This window comes from Corvus moneduloides, chromosome 4 (assembly GCF_009650955.1).
Source record: "Corvus moneduloides isolate bCorMon1 chromosome 4, bCorMon1.pri, whole genome shotgun sequence".
In the NCBI taxonomy this organism is placed as follows: domain Eukaryota; kingdom Metazoa; phylum Chordata; class Aves; order Passeriformes; family Corvidae; genus Corvus; species Corvus moneduloides.
Window position 1 is genome coordinate 72,063,642 of NC_045479.1, and position 23,535 is coordinate 72,087,176.

Genomic DNA, 23,535 nt, shown 5'->3' on the forward strand with positions numbered 1-23,535 from the left:
GAAGGGTGTTTTTGTGGGAATAGTTGGTGTTTTGTTTCCCAGTCTTGCAATGGAATACAAGAGGAAATTGGTCCAGGTTGTATTAACAAGGTCACAGTATTGGTCCCAACCATGCCCTATGGATTCTCCCGAATCTGTAACAACAGCTGTGTCCCATCACAAAAAGAGTGACTGGGTGGATTGGGATTGGTACTGGGCTGCAGAGAGCTTTGCCTCTGCGATTCCAGGCAATCCATTTCACCTCTTCATGCCTCAGGTTCCTCTCCACCTTTTCCTGTCTGGTCTCATTGACATGGAAGCTGTTATTTGTACAGGGACACTCTCTCTATGCAGTGTCTGGCAGAGACACAGCCTAAAACAACTCTGGTGGAAGTGTTAAATACAACCCCTTTGTCTGGACGGAAGTTTCCAGTGAGATAGTTTAGGTTTGAAAAATGCCCTGAAAAACAAAACCCTTCATAACTCTTTATTTAGAGGTGGTTTTGGGTTTTACCCTAAACACACTGATAATTCAGAAGAGCTGAAACCTGAAGCTCTTCCTTGCACACAAAAATTTTTAGCATCAATTCCTGCAACTCACCCTGCTGACCTGAGGGGTCTGATGGGGGAGGCTTGTGTGGGTGACACCCTGCTGGGACTGGCTGAGCTGTGGGTGGGATGTGATGGCAGAGTGATCTGAGCCCAAAGCTTTTCCTCTGTGTCCCAAGGAGCAGCTGGACAGAGACATCTCCTTTCCATGGCTGGACATGGTCAGTTATAGGTGTCCTTCTATAGGTACCCCGACATTGCTGAGCAGTACCAGGCTGAAGCTGCCAGAGCTTCATTCAACTCCTTTCCCTCTTTGAAATCCAATTTCTTACTTCCTTTTCATGCTCTTCATGGAGTTGAGACTGCAGAAAGCTGTTTGCTTTCCACAAGCCTCATATGTGGTTCCTTTAGTAGCATCCCTAAATTTGTGAGCTTGTCAACCATTTTTTTTTTTTTTTCCCCAGAGCTGATGACACCCTATAAACAAATGGAAAGGAATTACCTGTCTGGATCCCACCTCCGTAAGAAAAAAAAAAAAAAAATCAAACAATCCAATAAATGCCTTTTTGTGTGACAGGGAAAAGAAAAAAGAGTTGACAAGAAAGGGAGGGAAGAAGGAAGGAAGGAAGGAAGGAAGGAAGGAAGGAAGGAAGGAAGGAAGGAAGGAAGGAAGGAAGGAAGGAAGGAAGGAAGGAAGGAAGGAAGGAAGGAAGGAAGGAAGGAAGGAAGGAAGGAAGGAAGGAAGGAAGGAAGGAAGGAAGGAAGGAAGGAAGGAAGGAAGGAAGGAAGGAAGGAAGGAAGGAAGGAAGGAAGGAAGGAAGGAAGGAAGGAAGGAAGGAAGGAAGGAAGGAAGGAAGGAAGGAAGGAAGGAAGGAAGGAAGGAAGGAAGGAAGGAAGGAAGGAAGGAAGGAAGGAAGGAAGGAAGGAAGGAAGGAAGGAAGGAAGGAAGGAAGGAAGGAAGGAAGGAAGGAAGGAAGGAAGGAAGGAATTCGGAAGGAAGGAAGGAAGGAAGGAAGGAAGGAATTCGGAAGGAATTCGGAAGGAATTCGGAAGGAAGGAATTCGGAAGGAATTCGGAAGGAATTCGGAAGGAATTCGGAAGGAATTCGGAAGGAATTCGGAAGGAAGGAAGGAAGGAATTCGGAAGGAATTCGGAAGGAATTCGGAAGGAAGGAAGGAATTCGGAAGGAAGGAAGGAATTCGGAAGGAATTCGGAAGGAATTCGGAAGGAATTCGGAAGGAATTCGGAAGGAAGGAAGGAATTCGGAAGGAAGGAAGGAAGGAAGGAAGGAAGGAAGGAATTCGGAAGGAAGGAAGGAAGGAAGGAAGGAAGGAAGGAAGGAAGGAAGGAATTCGGAAGGAAGGAATTCGGAAGGAAGGAATTCGGAAGGAAGGAATTCGGAAGGAAGGAATTCGGAAGGAAGGAAGGAAGGAATTCGGAAGGAAGGAAGGAAGGAAGGAAGGAAGGAAGGAAGGAAGGAAGGAAGGAAGGAAGGAATTCGGAAGGAAGGAATTCGGAAGGAAGGAATTCGGAAGGAAGGAATTCGGAAGGAAGGAAGGAAGGAATTCGGAAGGAATTCGGAAGGAATTCGGAAGGAATTCGGAAGGAAGGAAGGAAGGAAGGAAGGAAGGAAGGAATTCGGAAGGAAGGAATTCGGAAGGAAGGAATTCGGAAGGAAGGAAGGAAGGAATTCGGAAGGAAGGAATTCGGAAGGAAGGAATTCGGAAGGAAGGAATTCGGAATTCGGAATTCGGAATTCGGAAGGAAGGAAGGAAGGAAGGAAGGAAGGAAGGAAGGAAGGAAAAGGAAAGAAGGGAGGGAGGGAGGGAAGGAGGGAGGGAGGGAAGGAAGGAAGGAAGGAGGGAAGGACGGACGGTTGGTTCCAAAATGTGTGGGTATGGGGACATGGGTTAGTGGTGGACATGGCAGTGGTGCTGGGTTAACAGTTGGACTCAATGATCTTAAAGGTCTTTTCCAGCCTTTCGTTGACTACAATTCCATCCCTCTGGCTCCATTTTGACACAGGAAGCAGGAATCACAGCCTGGGGCATTTTTATTTCTTTATTTTTTTTTAATAAACTTTATTCTATATTACAAATAGGTTTTTTTTTTTATTTTTTGTTCTGGACTGCAAAATAGGAATGCCTTATATTTACATACACAGGTATACAATTAATTATAACAAAGGTACAGAAGCTTTGCCTTTACCAAGTAACAACGGGATTCCAATTTAAATAGTATAGATTTATTTCTTTTTAAACTAGGATCAATTCAAAAGAAAATCAAACCAACGACAACAACAACCTAGGAAAAAGGATCCCAACCTCCTTTCTAATGCTGTCTTGACATCTCTTTGAGGCTGTTAGTAACACTGTGGTGAAAGGAAATGTCTTTCCATTGATTTCAAGGTGGAAGCTTTAGCAAAACAGAGAATGAGACTTCTAGGCTCACGTGTATGTCCAAGACACGGGGTCAGACACAAGGAAGGGCCTCTCTTGTGACCTTAAATAAGCCAGTTGCCTCTCGATTCCTTGGGGAAAACACTGGGAGCATTTAGCTAGCACCTAATCTCTCTGCTTCCTTATCCCAGCCTGGGCTGGAAAGTGGAATTTCTCCAGGGAATGGAGAAAGAGCAGCATAGAAAGTTTAAATAACACCAAGTTTCTCTTAAGATACTTCAGAAAGGACTTCAAGCTTGGACATGGGCCTTGATTTCTCCAACTGGCCCTTGTGCCTCAGTCTATCTGAAAGTGAACAGCAACTTCTCCACTGGGGAATGCCAGACCACACCAGTAAGAGAAGGGAATGCTGAGAAGAGCCTGAACGTCCTGGTTTTCCCCTCTGTTTTCCACACCCAGGTTTGCTTTACTGAGCTTCCCTGCACACTGCTCTCTGCTGCGAGCGTCTTTGAGGTGATCTGTTTCCAAGCAGAAAGAATTTCTTGAGGTAAACTCTCCATTTTTAGAACAGAAGATTAAAAAAAAAAAAAAACCAAACAAAACCAACCAAACAATGAACAAACAACGACGACAACAGAAATCACACACATGACAGGTTGATCAGACTAAGCAGATTTATAACTTCAGTGGGGGTTTTGGTGGGTTTATTTTTCCAAGTGTAAATCCTGTTTGGTTTTTTTTTTACTTTTTTTGACATCTTTCTACAATTTTTTTTTTTTTTTTTTTTGCTGTAAGCCTGTGTCCCCTTGGGTCCTTCTCCAAGTGTAGAGAACTGAGCCATCCCAAATAAAACACAGTTGACAAGCTCCATTTTCAAAGCATTCTCCACGAAATAGTTATTCCCAGTAAGACAACACAATTTTTTTGGAGAAAGAGGCATTGCACAGTCACGGAGGTGAGGGAAAACTGCAGGATTCCATGGACCAAACACTACCCTGAAATGGGAGCTGCCAGGTGCAAAGCAGGAAAATTCTGGCTGGGAATGGGCAGGAGGCTGAGGTTCACACCATGATGTTGAGGTTCATGCATTTCACCAGTTTCTGCTCCACAGCACACCAAGTTTGGATGGCAAGAGTTAGGACATCCCAAAACCTCCACCTGCCCTGGAGTACAACTGTGACTGCTCATGAAATGTACAGAGCAAATTGTCCTGGAATCGCTAAGGCTGTGTGGTCACCTAGAGAAGCTGTGGCTGCCCCTGGATCCCTGGATGTGTCCAAGGCCAGGTTGGACTGGCCTTGGAGCGACCTGGGATAGTGGAAGGTGTCCCTGCCCACAGCAGGGAGGTTGGAATGAGATCCTCCTTAAGGTCCCTTCCAACCCAAACCATTCTGTGATTCCATGATTCTGAGTGTCCTTTGTGCAGACACAAATGTATGTCCCACTTAGCAGAGCTCTGGGACTAAGTCCTTCCAGGTTTCCAACCTTCCTTTGGAATAGTCTTCTACATAACAGTGTCTCTTCCCAAAGCCCTTCATTAAAGCTTTGGGGAAGGACAGATCTACATTTGATGTTTTGACTTAGTTCTAAACGGTTATCTTGATATTGGCTGTTATGTGCTTGGGTTTTCCCAGACTCCAAGAAATTCAGAGGGGACTCAACAGTGAGACTGACCACTGGACTCTTCAAATTTGATCTATCAGTTTTCAACAGCATCATTAAAAATAATGACAATTATCTCATTTGCTTGGTCTTTTTCTCTTCATGGCAAATATTTTCCTGTGGGTTAATGCACAAGATCTGGAAACTTCGGTAATCACTTGTCAATCTAAGCAATTACCAAACAAAATGCTGCCGGTAAATCTTCTTCATGGCCCAATAATTTTTATGGTCTTCAGTGTCAAAGAAGCAAGATAAGACAACTGCAGTGGTAAAACTACAGGGATGAAAATTGGCATAGTCCTCTTATCTAATGGAGTGAGGCTGGGTTGGACAAAACCTTCAGATACGTTCAGAACAGGAAGAAGAGTGGGAAGAGAAGGACTGGGGCACATTGAGACACTTGGACTCTGTGATCTTAGAGGTCTTTTCCAACCCAAATGATTCTATGACTCTACGCTGGGAGAAGAAGGTGACCTTGGGTGGCTGAATTTCTCCTCGATTGTTCTCCCGTGCTGTCTGTTGGAGGGCACACGATCCCCAACACCTCATTCCAGACACACAGCTTTCCTCGGACTAGTGTTCACTGGAAGGCACAGTCTGCACCACCACATGACACGATGGATCAGGTCTCAGATCACTGTCACTGACAGCTGAGTCCCACTCAGAGGGAGGACACAAGGTGTTTGCAGCGGGGCTGTACACCCTTCGTTCCTCCAACCCAGCTGAAAAGCCCCAAAGCAAACCCTGCAGTGAAGAAATAATCTTGACTCTCCTGGTAGAACCTCAGGGAGTCCTCGTGAGTTCCCTTTCCCTGTTTCTGATGCTGCAAGTGTCAGCATTAATTATTTGATTGCAGTGTTTGAGAAAGGCCCATAATGATCAGCCTATCATCTGGCATATTCTGGCTATTAGGAGCCTGTCCACAGACCTCGAGGAACTCTGGCTCCAGTTCTCTCCATGTGGCTTGAAAAACAGTGTGGGACACTACCTATTTACCAGGAATTTTTGGTCAAGTGTGGAAAGGGAGGTGGGGGAAAAGAAATCAAAGGAAAAGAAAGCATCCGTGTTGTAGTAGGGCTCATTCTTCTGCTTGTGTCTTTGTTTTCAGTTGTATTTTACATGCACTTAAAAAATAGTTAGCTCAACAGGTGAGGCTGGGAAGAAAGATGCCAAGACTTCTCATAGACTGGGGGATTCTGGGACAGTGGTTAGAAATGGGAAGGGCACTGAAGGGGACAGGGGAGGAAGCCCACGCATTTACATCACGATTCTGGCACATTTTCCAAGCAAAAAAGCAAAACCAGCTCAAACACCAAAATAAAGAGAAACAGAAAGACAAAAAAATAAAGAGGAGATGAAAGAGAAGCAAAACACAGGTTTTCTTTCAAATCCTGGGCATGGGGGAAAGAAGAGGGTGGAGAGAAAGCAGAAATGCCTAAATGGGAAGTTGGGAAGGGTTAAGACACCAGTCTCCTGGCGCTTCCCGTTTCCCCTAAGTGTTTCATTCTCAGTGTCTCTGAGGTGTTCAAGTTTTTGTCAAAAAAATATATATATATAATATACAGATGAAAAACTCCGTACCAGCAAGAAGAAATAAAATAACAACCATGGAAAACAACCATAACAAACCAAAAACACAGCCCTGAAAACATCGAAAAGAAACAGGGTGAGTCTCAGATTTCCCCTGTGGTGTTCCTCTGACTTCAGTAACAGTGCAGGATCACACCAGTTCATTTTGATAGTTTTCTTTTTTTGTATTTTTGTTAAACAGCTTCTTCTTCCTCTCATGTGCGCATGTCCAGGCAGGATTGCCCATCACTCATAACCACTTCCCTCCAAGCCAGCTCTTTGTCCTTAGACTCCTACCATCCAGCTGTGAGTACAAGGCATGACAATAGGGTCCATATTTATTTTTTGTGGCACTTTGTTTGTCAAAACCTTTGGTTTCTTCCTTTTTTTTTTTTAATTTTTCCCTTTTTTTTTTTAATTTACGTACTTATAAAAAATATTGTGTTTGTGTTGTTTGTTGTCATTTTCTTACCACTGGCTCTGGTGGGACTTCCCACTTTCACAGCCATGATCAATGGATCTGGAACAAGCGCCGACGTTACCAAAATGGATCAACAAAACCATGGCAGAACCAACCAAACCCAAATCATCCCCAATGCGCAGGCCTCTTAAAACTGCTGAGATGTCCATAAGGTGCATGATGAGTCCATCAGCTCAGCAATCCAACAGAAAGCAAGCAGAACCAAAAAAAAGGAAGGAACGCACACGCGCACACAGATACACACGCACACGCACAAAATAATCAGAATTGTAATCAAGAGAGAAATGTCTGGGGGTTTATAACCAAGACGTGTCCCTAAGTTTGCTGTTTCAACATGAATCTGGTGATTTTCTCCCCACAGACATGTCCAGTTTTGGACCACTGTTCTTTGAGTGTTTTTGGACTTGCCTACGTGTGTATCTGCTTGGCTGAAGGAAACCCTCCTGCTGACTGACTCCTGCTTGCACCACATCCCCCCTCACACACGCTCAGGATCTGTCACTCCCAAGAGGTTCTGGTTTGATAGCAAGAGACAGGAATAAACCCAAATGAACTCACTCTATAATCAATTTACACACCCTGCCTTCACCCCTTCCTCCCTCCAGGTGCAAAGCAGATCCAGGCTGCGGCTCCCAGGATGGGGTGAGGTGGATGTGGGCTGATTCTCCAGCCACTCTTCCATCTGCCAGGGAGCTCTGCTCATGTCTGGGGAGATGAATGCTGACCCAGCTCTTGCCTCCCTGGTATACAAGGAAGGTTCTCCACACACCATGGGTCTCTAACCATGGTGTTATCCAGGCTGGAAGCTGTGTGAATGGAACAGCTGAAGGCAGAAGAGATGCAGGAGCTTACTCCCCTTTGGTTGGCCATGAAACCAGTTGAGATGTTGTTTTGGAGAAGCTGAGCAGAGGATGGGACAGGGACAGGGTGATCCCCCACAATCATCCCATGGTGACAGCGATCCCTGAAGGGATAAGAAGTGCAAAGAGAGATAAAATCCTTCCCAGGCAGCAACTGTGCCTTCAGCAAGGCCTGTTGGTTCCAGAAACAGAGAAGAGGAAAGGCCAGGAGTTGGCACCAAAAGGCAGATGGGCTCACAGCAGTTCAGAGACCTCCAGAAGACAGGCAGTTCAGCTGGGGTATCTAGGTAGAAGAATTTTTGCAGTGTTTCATTTGGATTTCCTCCAAGATTTCCTTCCAAAGTGTGTGGTGACACTTCCTCTCAGGAGTAGCTTGGAAGGAAGGCTTTGCCATCAGCCCCATGCACCACCTTGCTTCACAGCAAGCATTTCAGTAACCCTCTGATATTCCATCATGGGAAAACAACAGCTGTGTTCCAGTTGAGGAAACAAAATGGAAAGAACGGCTTAAAAAAAAAAAAAATCCTTCTGGTTCTTCTTTTGAGGCTGAGCTTTTTGCCTGGAACAAACCGAGGCCTGTGGCTCCTGCTTTCCAAGCTGAGGTGGGAATGAGGGGGATGATGCTGTGCTGTCCATTGCCAGGAGGAGCAGAACCACCACCACCACCACTGACAGGATGCCACCGAGCAGAGAGAGCATTTTGCTGCAGTGCTACGACCAACAGGACACGACGGGAAAGACGGAGGGGGACACGCGGCTCTTGGAAAAATAAGAAGAACCATATGAAACACATGGGCAGGGGAGCGTCGGTCTCCTCGTCCCCTCTGGACCCTTTCCCTGCCCCAGGAGAGCAGCTGTCTGCCCAGGCAGGATGAGCCACAGCGGTCCTGCTCTGGATGGAGCTGTGGCATTTTTCGGGGAGCCTCAAGGCTGCTCTCCCAGTGGGTCGCTATCAAGAGATAGAATTGCAATGGCTCTGCAGGAGAGGAGCTGGATTGGCTCTGCTCTCCAGGAGCCCTGCAGGCAGGCTGCCTTCCCCTTCCCCTTGGGGACACTTGAGTAATACTGAGTTCATTTCCATGTCCGCTCCAGAGGCTACAGCCCTCGGAGGGCAGTTAAAGCAGCATGACAGAAGTTACCTCCCAATTTCACCTCTGCAGAGCGAGGATGTGATGCTGGGGGAGGGTTGTTGGGGTTTTTGTGTGTGTTCAATAGTTTTTCTCTAGGGCAAAAGGCAGAGGGGAAGCTGTGAAAATGAGAGCTCCACCCAAATGTCTTCGTGGCCCCAGAGCCAAGGTTCCTCTGCAGTCTTCTTTTAATCCCTGGGGCTCTGTCGCTTTGTCCATAGATTTGGAAAGAGAAGGAAAAGAGAGAAAGAGAGAGGGGGAGGGAAAGACAGAGAGAGAGAGAGAGAGGAGCGCTGTTTGGGTGACTCTGCTTACAGCCCATCAAAACTTGCACTTGGTAAAGATGATGATCTTGAGTGAGGCACGACTTGGTTTATCCCTCCCAGGGTGTCCCTGGCAGGACAGTTCTCAGCTATCTATGCTCATGAGGGTTATGACTTGTTCAAGTTTGTAGGCAAGTTTCTGTTTCCCAGCCTGGTCGTCTTGATCAAGGGCTCCAAGAATCTGGAAAAGGAGAGAAGAAGAAGTGACAGGGATTTGGGTTTTTTTCCCCAAAATGACTGAGTCCAGCATCTTAGAGCAGCAGAGGAGGGTTAGCTTTCTCTGAGGTAGGTCCCAGGCTTAGCTTAGATCATTCAAGGCAGGTCAGTCAGCAGGAGGGAACTAGGCAGGGAGTTTGGGATTGATCTGACTCAATGCAGACTTCTGGATTGCAACCAATCAAATGGATTCTTATCTTGGAGATCAGTTATTTATGAGCTTTATCCATCACCTGGCCATGCCACTGGAGATGCCCTAAGGGGTCTTACATGGCCTTCAATACACAGAACCATGCTGGACATCTTAAAGTGTGTGTTGGACCATTTTTGGGTGTTTTAGGGTATCTGGAATGACTTTGGGCACAGGCCTTAACCAACTTTTGCCCACATTGGATGTAAAGCTCATGTAGGGCTCCTCTGCAGTGCATTAACATCTGACCATCAACTGCTTCAAACCAGCTGAGCCTGACTGAACAAGAGTGAGCGACAAAAATAACAGGGATCCAGACAGAGCAGTACTGAGGAGACCCAAAATCCCCGACCTTCCCTTCCCAAACCCCAAGCCTTGTTTCTCATTCCTTAAATCCATCGCCTCCCAGGTATCAATGACACACCCTGGGGCTGGGTGGGCTGTCCCCTGGTCCCCCAGAAGTGTCCCAGGCTCTCACCTCCTCGCTGTACTTGCCCACGTAGGAGTAGATCTCAGAGAGCGCGCTCATGGTGTTGAACTCGTTCATGTGCATGCGGGACTGCTCGGCCAGGTAGGCGTTCATGTCCTGGTCACTGATTGCTGGCATCTTGGCGATGTCTGAGTAGTACCTGAGGGGCACAAACACAGGTGTTTCTTAAGGGGAAGAGCAGGAGCTCAAGACGTGAAATCCACAAACAAAAAAGGAGAAAAACCACCCTTAGTGTTGGTGCATCAGTGAAATACCTGCTCATGCTCTTCTTTTACAGCATGACTTGGCCAAAGTGGAAATGCCTGAAGCACTAATCCTGAGCACCACATGTGTTGTATTCACCCCAGTCTGAGACTGAAGCCCCAAAGAGTCTCCTGTAAAGTTTCCCCGTGCCATGAGAGTAGTAGGAGCGGGATTGAAGCTGGATCACTTTGTCAGACATTCAAGGGCTTTTAGCCCTGCCCCTATTCCCAGAGAGATCTTGCTGCCCACTGAGAGCTTAGGATTTCACTCCCATGCACAGAAAAAACCCAAATATTTGTATTTTTCCTTGCACCATTCTTGCACCAGTACTTCTGCCCCATTGCTAACATCACCCACCTTCCCCACTCAGTCCAATCTATCCCAAAAACTCTCCTGCTCAGCATTTCCTTTTGGCCCCCTATTTTAAGGTGGCCTGATATTTGTGACAACAGCCTTCAACTCCAGTCTAACTGGGAAAAATCTGCTTTTCCTAGGAGTCAATACCATTCTCCTGGAGCTCAGGAGGACTGGGGGTGTATCCATAGGATCTGGATCCCCCAGAACCATTGCCCAGCAGGCTTCATCTGCAGAGTGGTGTCTCTTTAAGGAAGTTGCTATTTTTGATGTCCTTTGTCCCCCGGGTAAGGCAGGTCTTGGAGGACAAGGTTTGCAGAAGGTAATCAGTCACTGTCATTCGCAGCTGTGCTCTGCTGTCAACTGGTTAATTAGACGCCATCATTTACATTTTTAATTTCTGCAATTTGACATTTTGTGCATAAGGAAAAAAAAAAAAGAAGAAGAAGAAGAAGAAGAAGGAAAAAAAAAGCCCGTAGCTGCAGCAATCCACAATTTTATAATTAGGAGGCAGAGGGGACGGGGAGCCAAAAGAGCTGACAGGTGTCCTGTAAACAGCGTGGAGACACCTGCTGAGATGGAGGCTGCTTACCACTGCAGAGAAATTGGACACTGAAGCGCTATGTAATGAGGATCCTTGAGGTGGAGGGAAAATACTCCCCGTGACAGAGCGGCTGCTGGAGTCTCCTGTGGGAGACAGAGCAGTGCAAAAGCACAGGGAAAACCCTTCCACACCAGGAAGCTCCAGTTGAGCTCAGTCTGGTTTTGTGCCCTTCAGTCCCACCCTGATTTACCACAAAGGGTCAGTCTCTGTTGATAACCTGATTTTGGTGGTGGGATGTTGATGTAATCCCTGGCAGAGGGAGGCATAGGAGGCAGAGGTCCTTCTTGCCCGACTTTTTTCCAGAGCTAAACTCTCTTTCGTCATAAAAACTCGTGCAAACCTTATTAATTTTACTGCAACATCCAGCAGGAACAAAAACATCACTCTCCCTGGAGTCCTGGCATTTTGTCTTCTGGGCTTAGGAGCAGCCAGAAATCTTAGTCCAACTTAGTCCCATGGTCTAAATAACTCCCATTCCCAGTGCTCCACTGAAAAGCGGTGTGGGTTTGTTTTTCTTTGCACTCTGCCTAACCCTCCGTCCCCATGTGGACTTGGACAGTTGTCTGTGAGTAAAGTCCTGCAGAACTACCCCCAGGAGAAGATGTTGAGCATGGCAAATGAATATTTCTAGACCTTTGCCACTCCCAGAAAAACTTAAATGGGTTTTGGCATCACCCACTGGAGAAAACCCGATCTGTGCTACACAAGGGAAAGCATCAGGAATTGGTGGCATCCATAACACTGCTGAGAAAACAAGGAATCTTAGGGTCAAAATGTAAGGTGTGCCTTGGCACTGGAAAAAAAAAAAGTCCATGTGCCAGCAGCACATTTCACAGACTTGTGGGGAAAACAGGCTGCAATGCAGTGAAATGCATTGCTTTATGGACCCTGAAAAAAGAGCAGCTCCTCATGAATATTGGATGGACATCCTCCTGATGGGTGAAATGAGAAGAGAAGGGGGCTCATCACAGCAAAAATAAACGGGGTCGGTGGAGGAAATCAGAGGTGCCAGTGTGGCTCTGATGAACAGCTAAAATTCTCCTTTTCCTCTCTGGTTGAGCTGTCCCCAAATGGTGGTAGGGTAGTGGGTGTAGGGACAGGGTGCTCCCAAAAAGTGGAGCACAGACACACTTATCATCTCCCTCTCCAAGTTTGTCCTGTTTCCTTTCCACCTGGTAGCAACAGACTCTTGAGTCTGTGACTCACAAGGGTTTGAAAGCTCCCCATCCCCTTCCAGCCCTGCAGAGATTATTCCCCAGCAGCACAACACTCCCATGACTCATCCAAACAAGGAAAAACAGCATGAAATGCTCCCTGGAGCCAAGGATGGGATGCACAAATCTGAGTTTCAAGAGTCAGAGTTCCAAGGCTCTGGCCATGACAGACTCCCAAGCTGTGATCTCAGTGTTCTGGGGTCACAGGCCATCACCCACCAAAGTATCCTGGTCTCCTCCAGACTCAATTCCCTGTCATCACACACCTAAAAGTCATTTCCCATTAAACCAAGGTATTGGGGAAGTGTGTTTTGTGGCAAAAATAAGAGCAAAAGAAGGGGGGAAAACTGTGTACCAATACCCCAATCTAGACGAGCAAGAAGACATAATATCCTTCCATCCAAATTCTGCCATGGCCCAGCCACTTATTTATGCAGAAGAGTTCCTAATGAAGCCATCACTGTGCTCTCTAAAGAAATGATGAATGTGTGTGTTAAAGCATCCTAGCAGGGAGATGACAACATCCCTGCTGAGTCTTTATTTACCTTCGATTCCAGCCCAGATCCTCAGAGGTACTTAGAGCCTCTCTGCCATTTGCATACTCCTAATGCAAAAACCACTGAGAAGCTGTCACCAAACCCCAGAGGCCCTTACATTTCCGCTGCTGGAATTTGCAAGGCTGCCTGTGCTGCTTCCATCACCCCTGCAGCTGATAGCTCCCACACCAGAGCTGGGCTGGGAGGCAGGGTCAGGGGCAGTGAGATGCTCTGTCACTTGTGGAGGGCCACCAGGTCTCACCTGAGACAGGGACAGGTCTTTGACTCACATTTCCACAGTCAGCAGGAGGCTGGGAACACAAGACTGAGCCAGATTCTGTCTGAATGAGACAGAAAGGTAGCAAAGCAAAGCAGCACATTTAGCTTAACCTGCCTCCAAAGGGTCTTGAGCAGATTTGCTGCTACTTCTGTACTCCAGTTTTGCTCATCTCCAGTGGATTCTCCCCCAGCTGTTTCCAGAAGGTCTTAGATGAATATCAAAAGATCCAGCCTTATGTGTCTGAGTTTCCCCATATTCACAGGAGCAGCCTCCATTCTTACCTCAAGGCTCTTCATCCTCTGAAGTGACAGGAAATTTGTTCATTAGACTTCATAAGCAATTAAAATTATGAGGAATTGGGGTAAACCCATCATTCCAGCACTGCAGCTCAGATGGAGCATGTGAGGATAACTAGGCCATGGGATCTGTCCTCACAAGTATCATGAGCACAGCAACTCAGCCCAGCCTGCCTTGAGCTGGAGAGAGAGCCCAGGGGCCATCCATTGCCACTGATGGATGGAGAAGGATTTGGGATGTACCAGGATATAGTTAGTACTCTCCTACTGAAAAAATAATTATTCTTGTTCTTTCCAACCTCGTCTTTCCCTGGGTTGCCTTTGTTTTGGTTTTTTTGTTCTGTTTTGTTTTGTTTTGTTTTGTTTCGTTTTGTTTTCCCAAAGAAAGCGACACAGCAGTGACCTGCGAATACATCAGTGACCTGGGAATACATTTTGTCCTCCGTTTATCCAGGGATAAATATTCTTTCCCTCCCTACCGATGGGGAAAGGCTCCTTAGTGGAGCTGTTTCATAAGAATGACTGTGCCTGCTGCTGCCCGGTAACTCATTAACTCATCAAAAGAGAAGAGAAAAGCCACGTTGCCAGTGTTTCCTCCCTAGCCTGAAATTTCCCAGCACAGCCCATGGTTTAGGCAGCTTAGCATGGAGCTAATTGCCTTCCAAAAGATCTTTTTGTCATGGCTGTTGTTTGTCGCTGGGATGGGATTGCACTCATTAATAATCATTTAAGCATATGAAAAGCTCGTAACGAATCCATGTGCTGCAGACGGCAGACACAATTACAGCAATAACATAATTAGGGTTATGAAATAGCTGGCTGCATCCAGACCACTGGAGGAGGGAGAGGTGTGTGAAAGGGGTATGGGGGACAGTTCCAGCTGGGAAGGGCTGATGGAAACAACCAGCTTGGGCTTGGGAACAACCAGCTCTTTTGTGGGATGCAGTGAAGCACTGCAAGGACATGCTGTCAGTTCCTGCGCTGACACAGAATGGCAGTTTGAGTTTCCTGGGAAGCATCTGAGCTGCTGGTGAGGCACTGGAATAGATTGCCCAGGGAAATCGGGGATGCCCCATCCCTGGAATTGTCCAAGACCAAGCTGGACGGGGCTTGGGAGCAACCTGGGATAGTGGAAGCTGTCCCTGCCCATGGCAGAGGGTGAAATGAGATGAGCTTTAAGGTCCTTCTAACCCAAACTGTTTGAGGGAACACTTTTTTGTGTGTGCAAGCCCTAGAAATGGCAATGTTTTTATTTTGCCTGTGTGTGGCTTTTCCTGCTGCTTCTCCTCTTAGAATAAACAGTGGAGGGTTGATGGACAGCACAGACTCGATGGCTGAAGAGTGAATTGGTGCACAGGTTTCTCTGGGAGAGGAGGTCACCCAGCCTCACCTCAGTGCAGAGGATGTGAGGGGCTGCACCCTCCTCATATGGACACATTTTCATCTTGCCTGCTGAAAGCTGCACTGTGTAAGAACAGCTTGTTACCGTGATGAGAAAACATTGGGATCTTTTTGGAGATGAAAAGTGAAGAAAGACAAGCGAGCAGCCTTCAGATACACCAAAAGCTGCCCCAGAGATGCAAGGAATGAGCTGTACCCCCTGCCCTGGGGATGCCTGAGTTTTAATTACAGCCAGGCAGATTTTGGCTGCCCAGCAGGGAAAATACTCTGATGGGAAGGACAGGGAAGCACGGGAATGGATTGCCTGAGGACAGCAGAGGCTCTGTTGTTGGAGGCCTTTAAGAAAGGGGTAGACAAGCATCTGTTAGGAAGGCTTTAGACAGAGCTGATCCTGCCCCGAGGCAGGAGATGGTTGGGTTGACCTCCTGAGGCCCCTTCCAGCGCTGTTTTTTATTATCTCCACTGACAACACTCCCTGCCTTGACCCTTGGTATGTTACTTCTTGAGCCTTCTTTCCAGCAGAGGGAGAGGGGGCACAGAAAACTCATTTTTTAAAGTAGAGCCAGGATTTGCACCTGTCATGTGATGCTCTTTTTTAAAGCCCTCAGAGTTTCTCCTTAAAACCTCAATAACTCACAATGTTAGGGTACATGCAGCTTTTTATTGTAATAAGCTGGCTCAGTTTGTCCTTTCTAAAGTTCGCTGCAAAGTGACCAACATACATCACAAGCACTGCACAGGTAGAGATTTCCTGGTGACTTGAGAGCCCTGAAACCCCAAGGGGACACACTGGGTAGGTGAAATCCCAAATGGGTACAAGTCTGTGTATTTTGTGTACTCCAAACACTCTCAAAGCACTTCCAAACAAGATCTAGACCTTGACATCTAAAGGCTAATGGGATGTGAATCATAGTTGCTTCACGAATCATCAAATCAGAATGGTTTGGGTTGGAAGTGACCTCAAATCTCATCCAGTGCCACCCGTTGCCATGGGCAGGGACACCTTCCACTATCCCAGGTTGCTCCAAGCCCCATCCAACCTGGCCTTGGACACTTCCAGGGATGAGGTATGAGGAATTATAAGGTAGAATTGGGTTGTGAGCTGTAAAAGCTCCCTGCAGAGGCACATGGCAGCACAAAGGAGCACATGGGGGCACACAGAGGCTTGTCTCCACTGGACCCTGGGGGGAGGAGGTGTCACAGGGCAGAGCCCTGTGGAGAGGAGCCTGCTGGGGGCTGATGGATGAGTGAACAGCGAGTGACCACCCCACAGAAGGACATCTGGAAAGTGTGTTGCTGATGTGGCAGCACGGGATAGGTCATGCCATGTAAGGAAATGCTGTGCCTTGGAAAGGTTTATAAAAGCAATTCACTGCTTTGAATAAACGGCTCAGATTCCCTGCCGGTCTGAGTTCCTGATTCAGTCGCCAACAATGAGGCAGCCACAGCTTCTCTGGGCACCTTGTGCCAGGGCCTTCCTACCCTCTGAGTAAAGAATGTCTTCCCAGCATCTTACCTAAATTTCTCCCTTTCAGTTTAAAATTGTTGCCCCTCATCCTGTAACTTTCTGCCCACGCATGGGAAAAAAAGTAGATGAGATCATGGCCCCAGGAGTCGGGTAGCACCAGCTAGGTCAGGCAGTGTTTGCACCCAGGTTAGCACAATAAAACGCAGATATTCTAACTCCAAATCCCACATATCAGATCACTTTAAGCTTCTTTTGATCCTGAACCTGGCAAGCCTATTCTGAATGGTCTCCATTGCATGACTCTTAAGTTAAGAACACTTCTGATGTCTCCATTGGCTTTAAGTTTTTCTTAGAGGGGCTATTTTCAATGCACAATAAGCAGCCAAAAGGAGACCAAGTCCCTGCAGGGATGAGGAAGAAAAAGAGCACCAGATCCTCTCCTTGCAGCCCTGCAGGTGTTTTGGGCACCAGTGTGAAATGGAAAACTCTTTGGCTTCTGCTTTTTGTGCTCTGCCCCTTTTCATTCTCCCACATCCCTGTCTCTTTGCCAGGCTTCAGTAGGGAAACATCATATTGATTGTGATGCAGGCAATTAAATGGTGTTAATGAAGTTCAAACAAGTGTTATCATAAGCTTGGCAGCATGGAGAGAAATGAAAGGTCAGCCACAGCCCTTTGTCGTCTTTCAGTGTGGTGTTGAATGCTAATGAGACGGTCCCAATTAGAACAGGTTCCCCTTTGTATTGCTTGGGGATTCCATCAAATGCTCCCAAGTTCTCCAGATTTCCAGGCTCAAAGGGGACATTTGAAGTAAACTTGAAAAGATGCAGATCTGAAGCTGCTCTAATGTAAATTCAGCAAAGCCTATGGAGTTTTACTAACTGGAGTCAGATGAGATTCTGCTTTACCATTCCCATTCTTTTCCTCCTCTTTTTTTTTTTTTTCTCAATAGACTAATATAATGATAATTGAAAAGCCTCCACTTTGTTTTAGAACTGCAGCTCGATTCTTTGTGGCTTCAACAAAAGCCAAATAGCCTGTCCCAATTTCCCGGGTTAATTGTCCTGTCTCATCAGGCCTCGTGTTCTGCAGCAAGAAATCCAAGATGTGGCTGCACGGGGACACTTTTTAACCACGTGTTTCCAGCTCTGGGTGTATCATTTGAACAGTGAACCTGCTTTTCCCCAAAAGCCAGAAATTCTCAGCTGGATTGTTTCAGCAGGCAGAGTCCACCTCTGCTTCCAATAATGTCATAAAAGGACTATCATAAAATCACAGAATAGTTTGGGTTGGAAGGGACATTTAAAGGTCATCTAGTCCAACCCCCCTGCAATGAGCAGGGAACATCTTCAACTAGATCTCACTGATGCACAATAATTTTTTGTTGCTCTTGTCAGCAAATCCATTATCTTGATTAATTATAGAAATGGACACTAAAACAACCAACCTCTCAAAATGTCATGGAAGATCTCCATTTCTTATATAGTTTTCCATTAAGTTGACATGAAATTGCAAAAACTGGTAAATTTTAAAATTTTTTAATTAGTCATTGTCAGGCGTCCTCATTCTGAAGGCAGCGCTTGACTCATCACAAACAAATAACTGAAAACATGAGAAAATCCTACTCTGAAACATGAGCCAAACAAACAAATAAAACCGGTGAGGATTCCTGACAGTCTTGCTGTTGAAATCTTTTGGAACCAAATTTCCAGTTGACCACCCTGTGGAGGTAGACCACTGGTCAGGCCAGAAGCTGTAACTATTCCCTTCCCAATGCACATTCCCAGGTGGAAAGCTGAAGGATTGGAGGGAAGTCCTTTCATCCCTGCCTCCTTCTCATGCCAAGGTCATGCCCTGCTCTGAGTTTTGTGAGTCCTAAAGGCTCCACACCAAGAAACCAGAGGTTTCAAGGGGATGGCTTGGAGTAACCCAGCTCAGCTCCATTTCCAGACCTCTAAATCCAGGCATGTTTTAATCCAGAGTGCCTCAAGTTGGGTACAATCTACCACAGTCTAATTACCCTCTTAGAGTTTCCTCCTCGTCAAAGAAGTTCGTTTGATTTCACGTTCTTCTGATTTACTCAACCACTTCTTAAACTCCCTGACTTTTCATCTCTTGATTCACTCTTTGAAGAAGTCTAGTGGTCTTGAAGGATGCCATCTCCAGCTGATGCTGACTACAGAAATAGCTCAAACCAGCACTGGAAGCCTTTGGATTTGGAGTAACTCCCTCAAAGCACAATCGCAGAACGGAGAAAAGGAATTCATTAGCTCGGGGTGGAACTCAAATTATATTTTATTCATCCCTGATAGGTTTTTTCTTTCATCTCCCACTGCATCCAGGTGCCACTGCCTTGAGTCAGTGGAACTGACACACAAAAATAAAAGCAGGGAAGAAGCTCTAACCATATTCCAAAACCTGCAGCCTCCCCTTGGGCTTCAGTTCGAGTTGTCAGACATCAGTGCAGATAACAACCCAGCACATGCTGGGGACAGGAATCCAGGGCTGTTTACAAGCAGCAGGAGGTGTTATGTACCTCGTTTGCAAACTCAGTTGTTTGGGAAAATTTCCAAGGAAATGCAGCACCTATTGCTGAAGATCACTGGACACCAGGATTTACCTCCAAAAAGTTGTAAAATCAATACTGGAAAAAATCACTACTGGAAAAAATAAAATGGAAACTGCAGCCTTTTGTTTATCCAGAGGGGGGGGAAAAAAAAGGTGTTTTGTTTATTTAAGGAAATATCCCATTCTCCACTTAAACACCTCAGTTTGTCACTCAAATGTAGCATCTCCCAGGATAAAATCAACCAGATTGATTGGAACCAGATGGAAAACAAGTTATTTGTCCACAGAAACCACCCACACACCCACACAGAGTGTTGCTAAAGCATCACTGGAGAATGACACCTTTGGGTCACTGTTGATACAAACTTGATTTCTAAATGGAACATCCAACACTTCCTTCCCACTATCCAGGTCAATCCAGCAATCAGCCTCAATCCATACTAAGAAACTTGGACACGGTACCAAAAGTAGGTCATAATTAAGCAAGGTAGCTCGTAAGAGCCTTGCAGGTTGCCTAGAAACGACATTTGCTGAAGTGTTTAACCACATCTAAAAATAATTGTCCAGACAAATCACAGACCAATGGGAGAATTGTTGGAAAAAATGCTGCCTCGAGCCGAGTAGGGGATGGAGCTGTTTGATCAGCCACACTCCTTTCACGAAATGAGAGGAAACCATCCCCAGCAAAGGCAATACAGGGATTTGTAGCGCAGTGTGAGGTGTCTGCAGCAGCAGAGGCCTTGTACAACCTGCATGACACGGTATCAATTTTAGGCCATGCCTGGGAAGTCATCCAGAGAAATCACTGCTGAAAGCTGGATGCAGTGCACAGGAATGATCTGTAGGATAAACCCGCCTTTGTATTTACAGAGCAGCAACCATTCCCCATCTGTGCAGCTCCCAAACCTGTCAATAATGCCAGGCAAGTGCAGAATATTGGAAAGCAAAGCACAGCTCCTGCTGGATGAAGAGCAGGATGTGCAGTTTTCTTGTCCTAGGGGAAACCCTTCAGAAAGGGTTTCCAGCATGCTGCAGGAATAGTTGTTTTGGTTGTATTCCCTGTGGAGCAGCTTTGCCAGGCACTGACCCTTGCCACAGCAGATTGAAGCACAGCCACAGGTCTTGCAGGTGTGGAGAAAACGCTTGGAAAGACCTCTGACCTGACAGAAAATACCTGCAGAGCTTCAGTCAGCAGCCTGTCAATCGTCTGGCATCTCATTCAAAGCACAGAAGAGCCTCCAAGGGAAGTTACTGGGGGATAATTATAAATCCCTTGGGATCCAGGCAGTGTGGGGACTGTCACAACAATGCTGAAAGCAGCAGACCACTTCTGGCCCATATGGAAAGACTGAGAAGCCTATGTGCTTCCCAGGGCTCACACACATCACCTGCCTTCCTTCCTCCCTCTGCCACTTCTCAACAGTTTCTCCTCAAGGGAAACAATGCTGGCAAACACCTTCAGCTCCCATCATTAATTAAATTTCCGTCTCTGCCACAAGGCACGAGGGAGCAAAAGGCTAACATGGAGATTTCCACTTAGAAAAAGCCAAAGACAAAAAAGCCCCAGGGGCAGTTTCCAAAAGCAACAGTGGTGCTGCCTCCTACCTCCACCCACAAAGCAGGGCCTCGTTGTGTCACTTTATGTCATTCCAGGGTTAAAACTCACCTTTCCACCCAGTTCTTGTAGCTGGGGATGTCCTTGGCGTAGAGGAGCTTGTTGGAGGGGGAGTCTTTGCCCAGCCGGTGCTCTGAGGTGGAACAGGAGTCCATGAAGGTCTGAGCCACCACGGACAGGCAGGCGTCTGTGATGCTGTTTTTGTGGATGTCGAAGACAAACTGTGGGTTCTTGATCATGTTAACCCAGAACCGCAAGGGGAGGCTGCAGGAGGGGTGGGAGAGGGGACACAGTCAGTGCACAGCTCACAGGCTTTGCTGTGTGACATCACAGCAGCAAACGGTGGGTGGGAATCAAAGATAGCGGTGTGGATATGAAGATTCTGGGATAAACTTTGCTACGTAATGAGTTTCTCCCCTACAAAGTCTAGGGACGGCAGTGAGGTCACCTTTTGTCCCTGTTGTCCTCACAAGGCAGATTTGGTCAGTCTCAAAGTCAATACAATCTTGTTGAAGGTGCCCATAAATTAATGGGGAGTATAATTTAGGTGATGACAAAGACTCTGAATCTCTCTGTGTTAAGTTGCAGTGCAAAGTTGACCCTGTTGGTTGCTCCATCAGATGAGGAGAGGCACTAAATCCACAAAAATTATTATGGTATGGGTTATAAGGCACTGGAACAGGCTGCCCAGAGAAGCTTTGGCTGCCCCTGGATCCCTGGAAATGTCCAAGGCCAGGTTGGACAGGGCTTGGAGGAATCTGGGCTAGTGGAAGGTGTCCCTGCCCATGGCAAGGGGTGGCACTGGATGATCTTTAGGTCCCTTCCAACCCAAACCTCTCTGTGATTCTATACATTTCTCATTGAGGGACTTGGCTTTTAGCCCTCACAGCAAACCCATGGGAAGAGAGGTGGGCAAAGCTCCCAGATGGAAATTGGGAATGCTCATGGCACACCCTGTGTGTGCTGGGACACCTTGTCCTGTCACCACTGCTCCAGCCCAAGCCTGCACATGATCCCAGTACCCTGGGCAGGAAGCAGTTGCTACATGACAGCGAAAGCCCTGTTGCCTCAAGGAAAAAAAAAAAGGGAACTGGGAAACAAGTATCACAGCCTTTGATATGAAAATATATCTGCCCTAACCAAGGAAATGCTATTCCAGCTGCAATCCAAAGCCCTTTCCCCCCTTTTTCTCCAAAGAGCATCTCATTTATATGAGATGCCCTGAGGTACCTTGTATGAGATACCTGCAGCCTTTGCCTCAAGCCTTTTTGTCAGGGCAAATGCATTGCAGTGATCATGGCCCAGGAGCTGGGATGAGTCACTGAGCACAGAGCCCAGCTCCTGTCTCTCTTTCAGGCACATTGTCAAGTCTATCTTCACTCTCTGCAACTTCCAGTTTAGCAAATTCTCCTGATATTCCTCAGTTCCTCCCATTTACTCATTGTGTTCACAACACTCTAAAAAATTCATCTCCAAGTCTGATAGACTTTGGGTAACAACCTTGCTGACAGAGGGTTGACACCGTGTTTTCCTAAACCTCTGTGTGTTCTCCTGAGCCAAAATCACAGAACAAATGTAAGGAAAGCCCCACACAGGGAATCCTGTCAGCCAAGTTCAGGAGAAATGGGAGATGTTGGAAAACACAGAATTATAGAGTGGTTTGGGTGGGAAGAGACCTTAAGGATCATCCAGTTCCAACACCCTTGGTGTAGGGACGCCTGCCACTATTCCAGGTTGCTCCAAGCCTCATCCACACTGGACTTGAACAGTCCAAGGATGGGGCAGCCACAGCTTCTCTGAACAACCTGTGCCAGGGCTTCAGGGAAGAATAAGTAAAAAATGGCAATGAGACATGATGGAGTTGTAGGATTTTAGGCTGGGAATGGAGAATCATCACTTGGGGGATGAGGTGGATGAGTGAACCTTGCAGAAGTCCTTGTGCAGGTGTTTGGATGACAGACACAGCCACGGTGAGGAGGAGCAGAGTGTGTGTTTGTGTGCCTGGGTGTGCCTGGGTGTAAGGAGGGGATGGGGGACGATGTCCCTGGCTGGGAATAATGAAGCCCTGTGATGTGACTTTGAGTTAATTTGATCTGATTGAGCAGATTTCTTCACACTGCCCCTTTTCCCACAAACACACACACTCTGCCTTCCCCCCTCCCCCCTTAGATAAACCTCCTGCTCATTTAGGCTGAGTGGCTGCAATCAGCCTTAGATTAGTGCCGCAGATAATGTTAATAATATGCTAATGTTTCATTAGTTGAAAGCCTCTTTGGTGCATGGGGTTTCTTTTTTTATGTCACCGGCGCTGTGACGATCTTCCATCAGCATGGCTGGGAAAAGGAAAAAATGCATGAGCTGGGAGCCCCATGGCTCTCCCCTGCTGTTCATTTATAGTCCCTGTGTTTGCACAGGAGAAGGGGAGGGAGCCATTCCCCAGGGAGCTCTTTCCAGGGGGAAGACTCAGCAGAGAGGAGGTTTTTCTCCACTGATCCTGGCTTTTCCAGCTGTCCTGTTGCAGGTATGAGGAGGAGCTGGCAGCTGGAGCAGGGGGCTGATGTCTCACTCTGTCACTGATGTCACACTTTGCCACTGATGTCACTCTTAGTCACTCACTCCAAAGGAGACTCACATACAGCTCCAGACCCTTTAAATACTTCATACCATTGGAGATGCTCTCCTGGCCTCCAGCTGCCACCCAGGAGGGTACAAGTCTCCTGTGGGTGCTCCACACCCTCTGAGGATGTCTTGGATACCTTAAGATTCTCAGCTGGCATGAGATACCTCTGTGTGGGCAAACAAATGGAGCTGGGAATTCAAACACTCAGTGTAGATGAAGCCAGTGGTGTTGAATCCTCTCCCATGCCTCCCTAGATAATCCTATGTGATCCTGGCCACTGCAGCAATTAAAAACTTCATTTTTCCTCATCAAATCCCTCAAAAATCTATCCATTTCTATGTAATACAGGGCAAACTGGGACCTGTTTAGCAAAAGTGCTCCATCCCTGGCAAAATACTTTAGATTTTGGGATTTTCTGGCTTCCCCATTGGCTTGGGAAGACTGAGCCTGGTGCTTCAAATCCCATACAAGGGTCCTCAGCTCCCCCACGTC

The 23,535-nt window shown here is 46.9% G+C and overlaps 1 protein-coding gene across 3 annotated transcripts in view; it reads right to left on the reverse strand.

The window, feature by feature from the left end:
* Window positions 1-2,651: 2,651 nt before the first annotated feature.
* Window positions 2,652-23,535, reverse strand: part of PLXNA4 (plexin A4) — a 424,624-nt gene continuing 403,740 nt past the window's right edge. For 2 of the 3 annotated variants that reach the window (XM_032105547.1, XM_032105545.1), the window contains exons 30-32: window positions 20,475-20,687; window positions 9,834-9,984; window positions 2,652-9,130 (exon numbers count right to left, since the gene is read on the reverse strand). In XM_032105547.1, the coding sequence (XP_031961438.1) occupies window positions 9,035-9,130; window positions 9,834-9,984; window positions 20,475-20,687 (460 nt within the window). In that variant the 3' untranslated portion in view covers window positions 2,652-9,034. The remainder of the gene's footprint in view (window positions 9,131-9,833; window positions 9,985-20,474; window positions 20,688-23,535) is intronic. The other variant, XM_032105546.1, reaches the window with a different exon arrangement.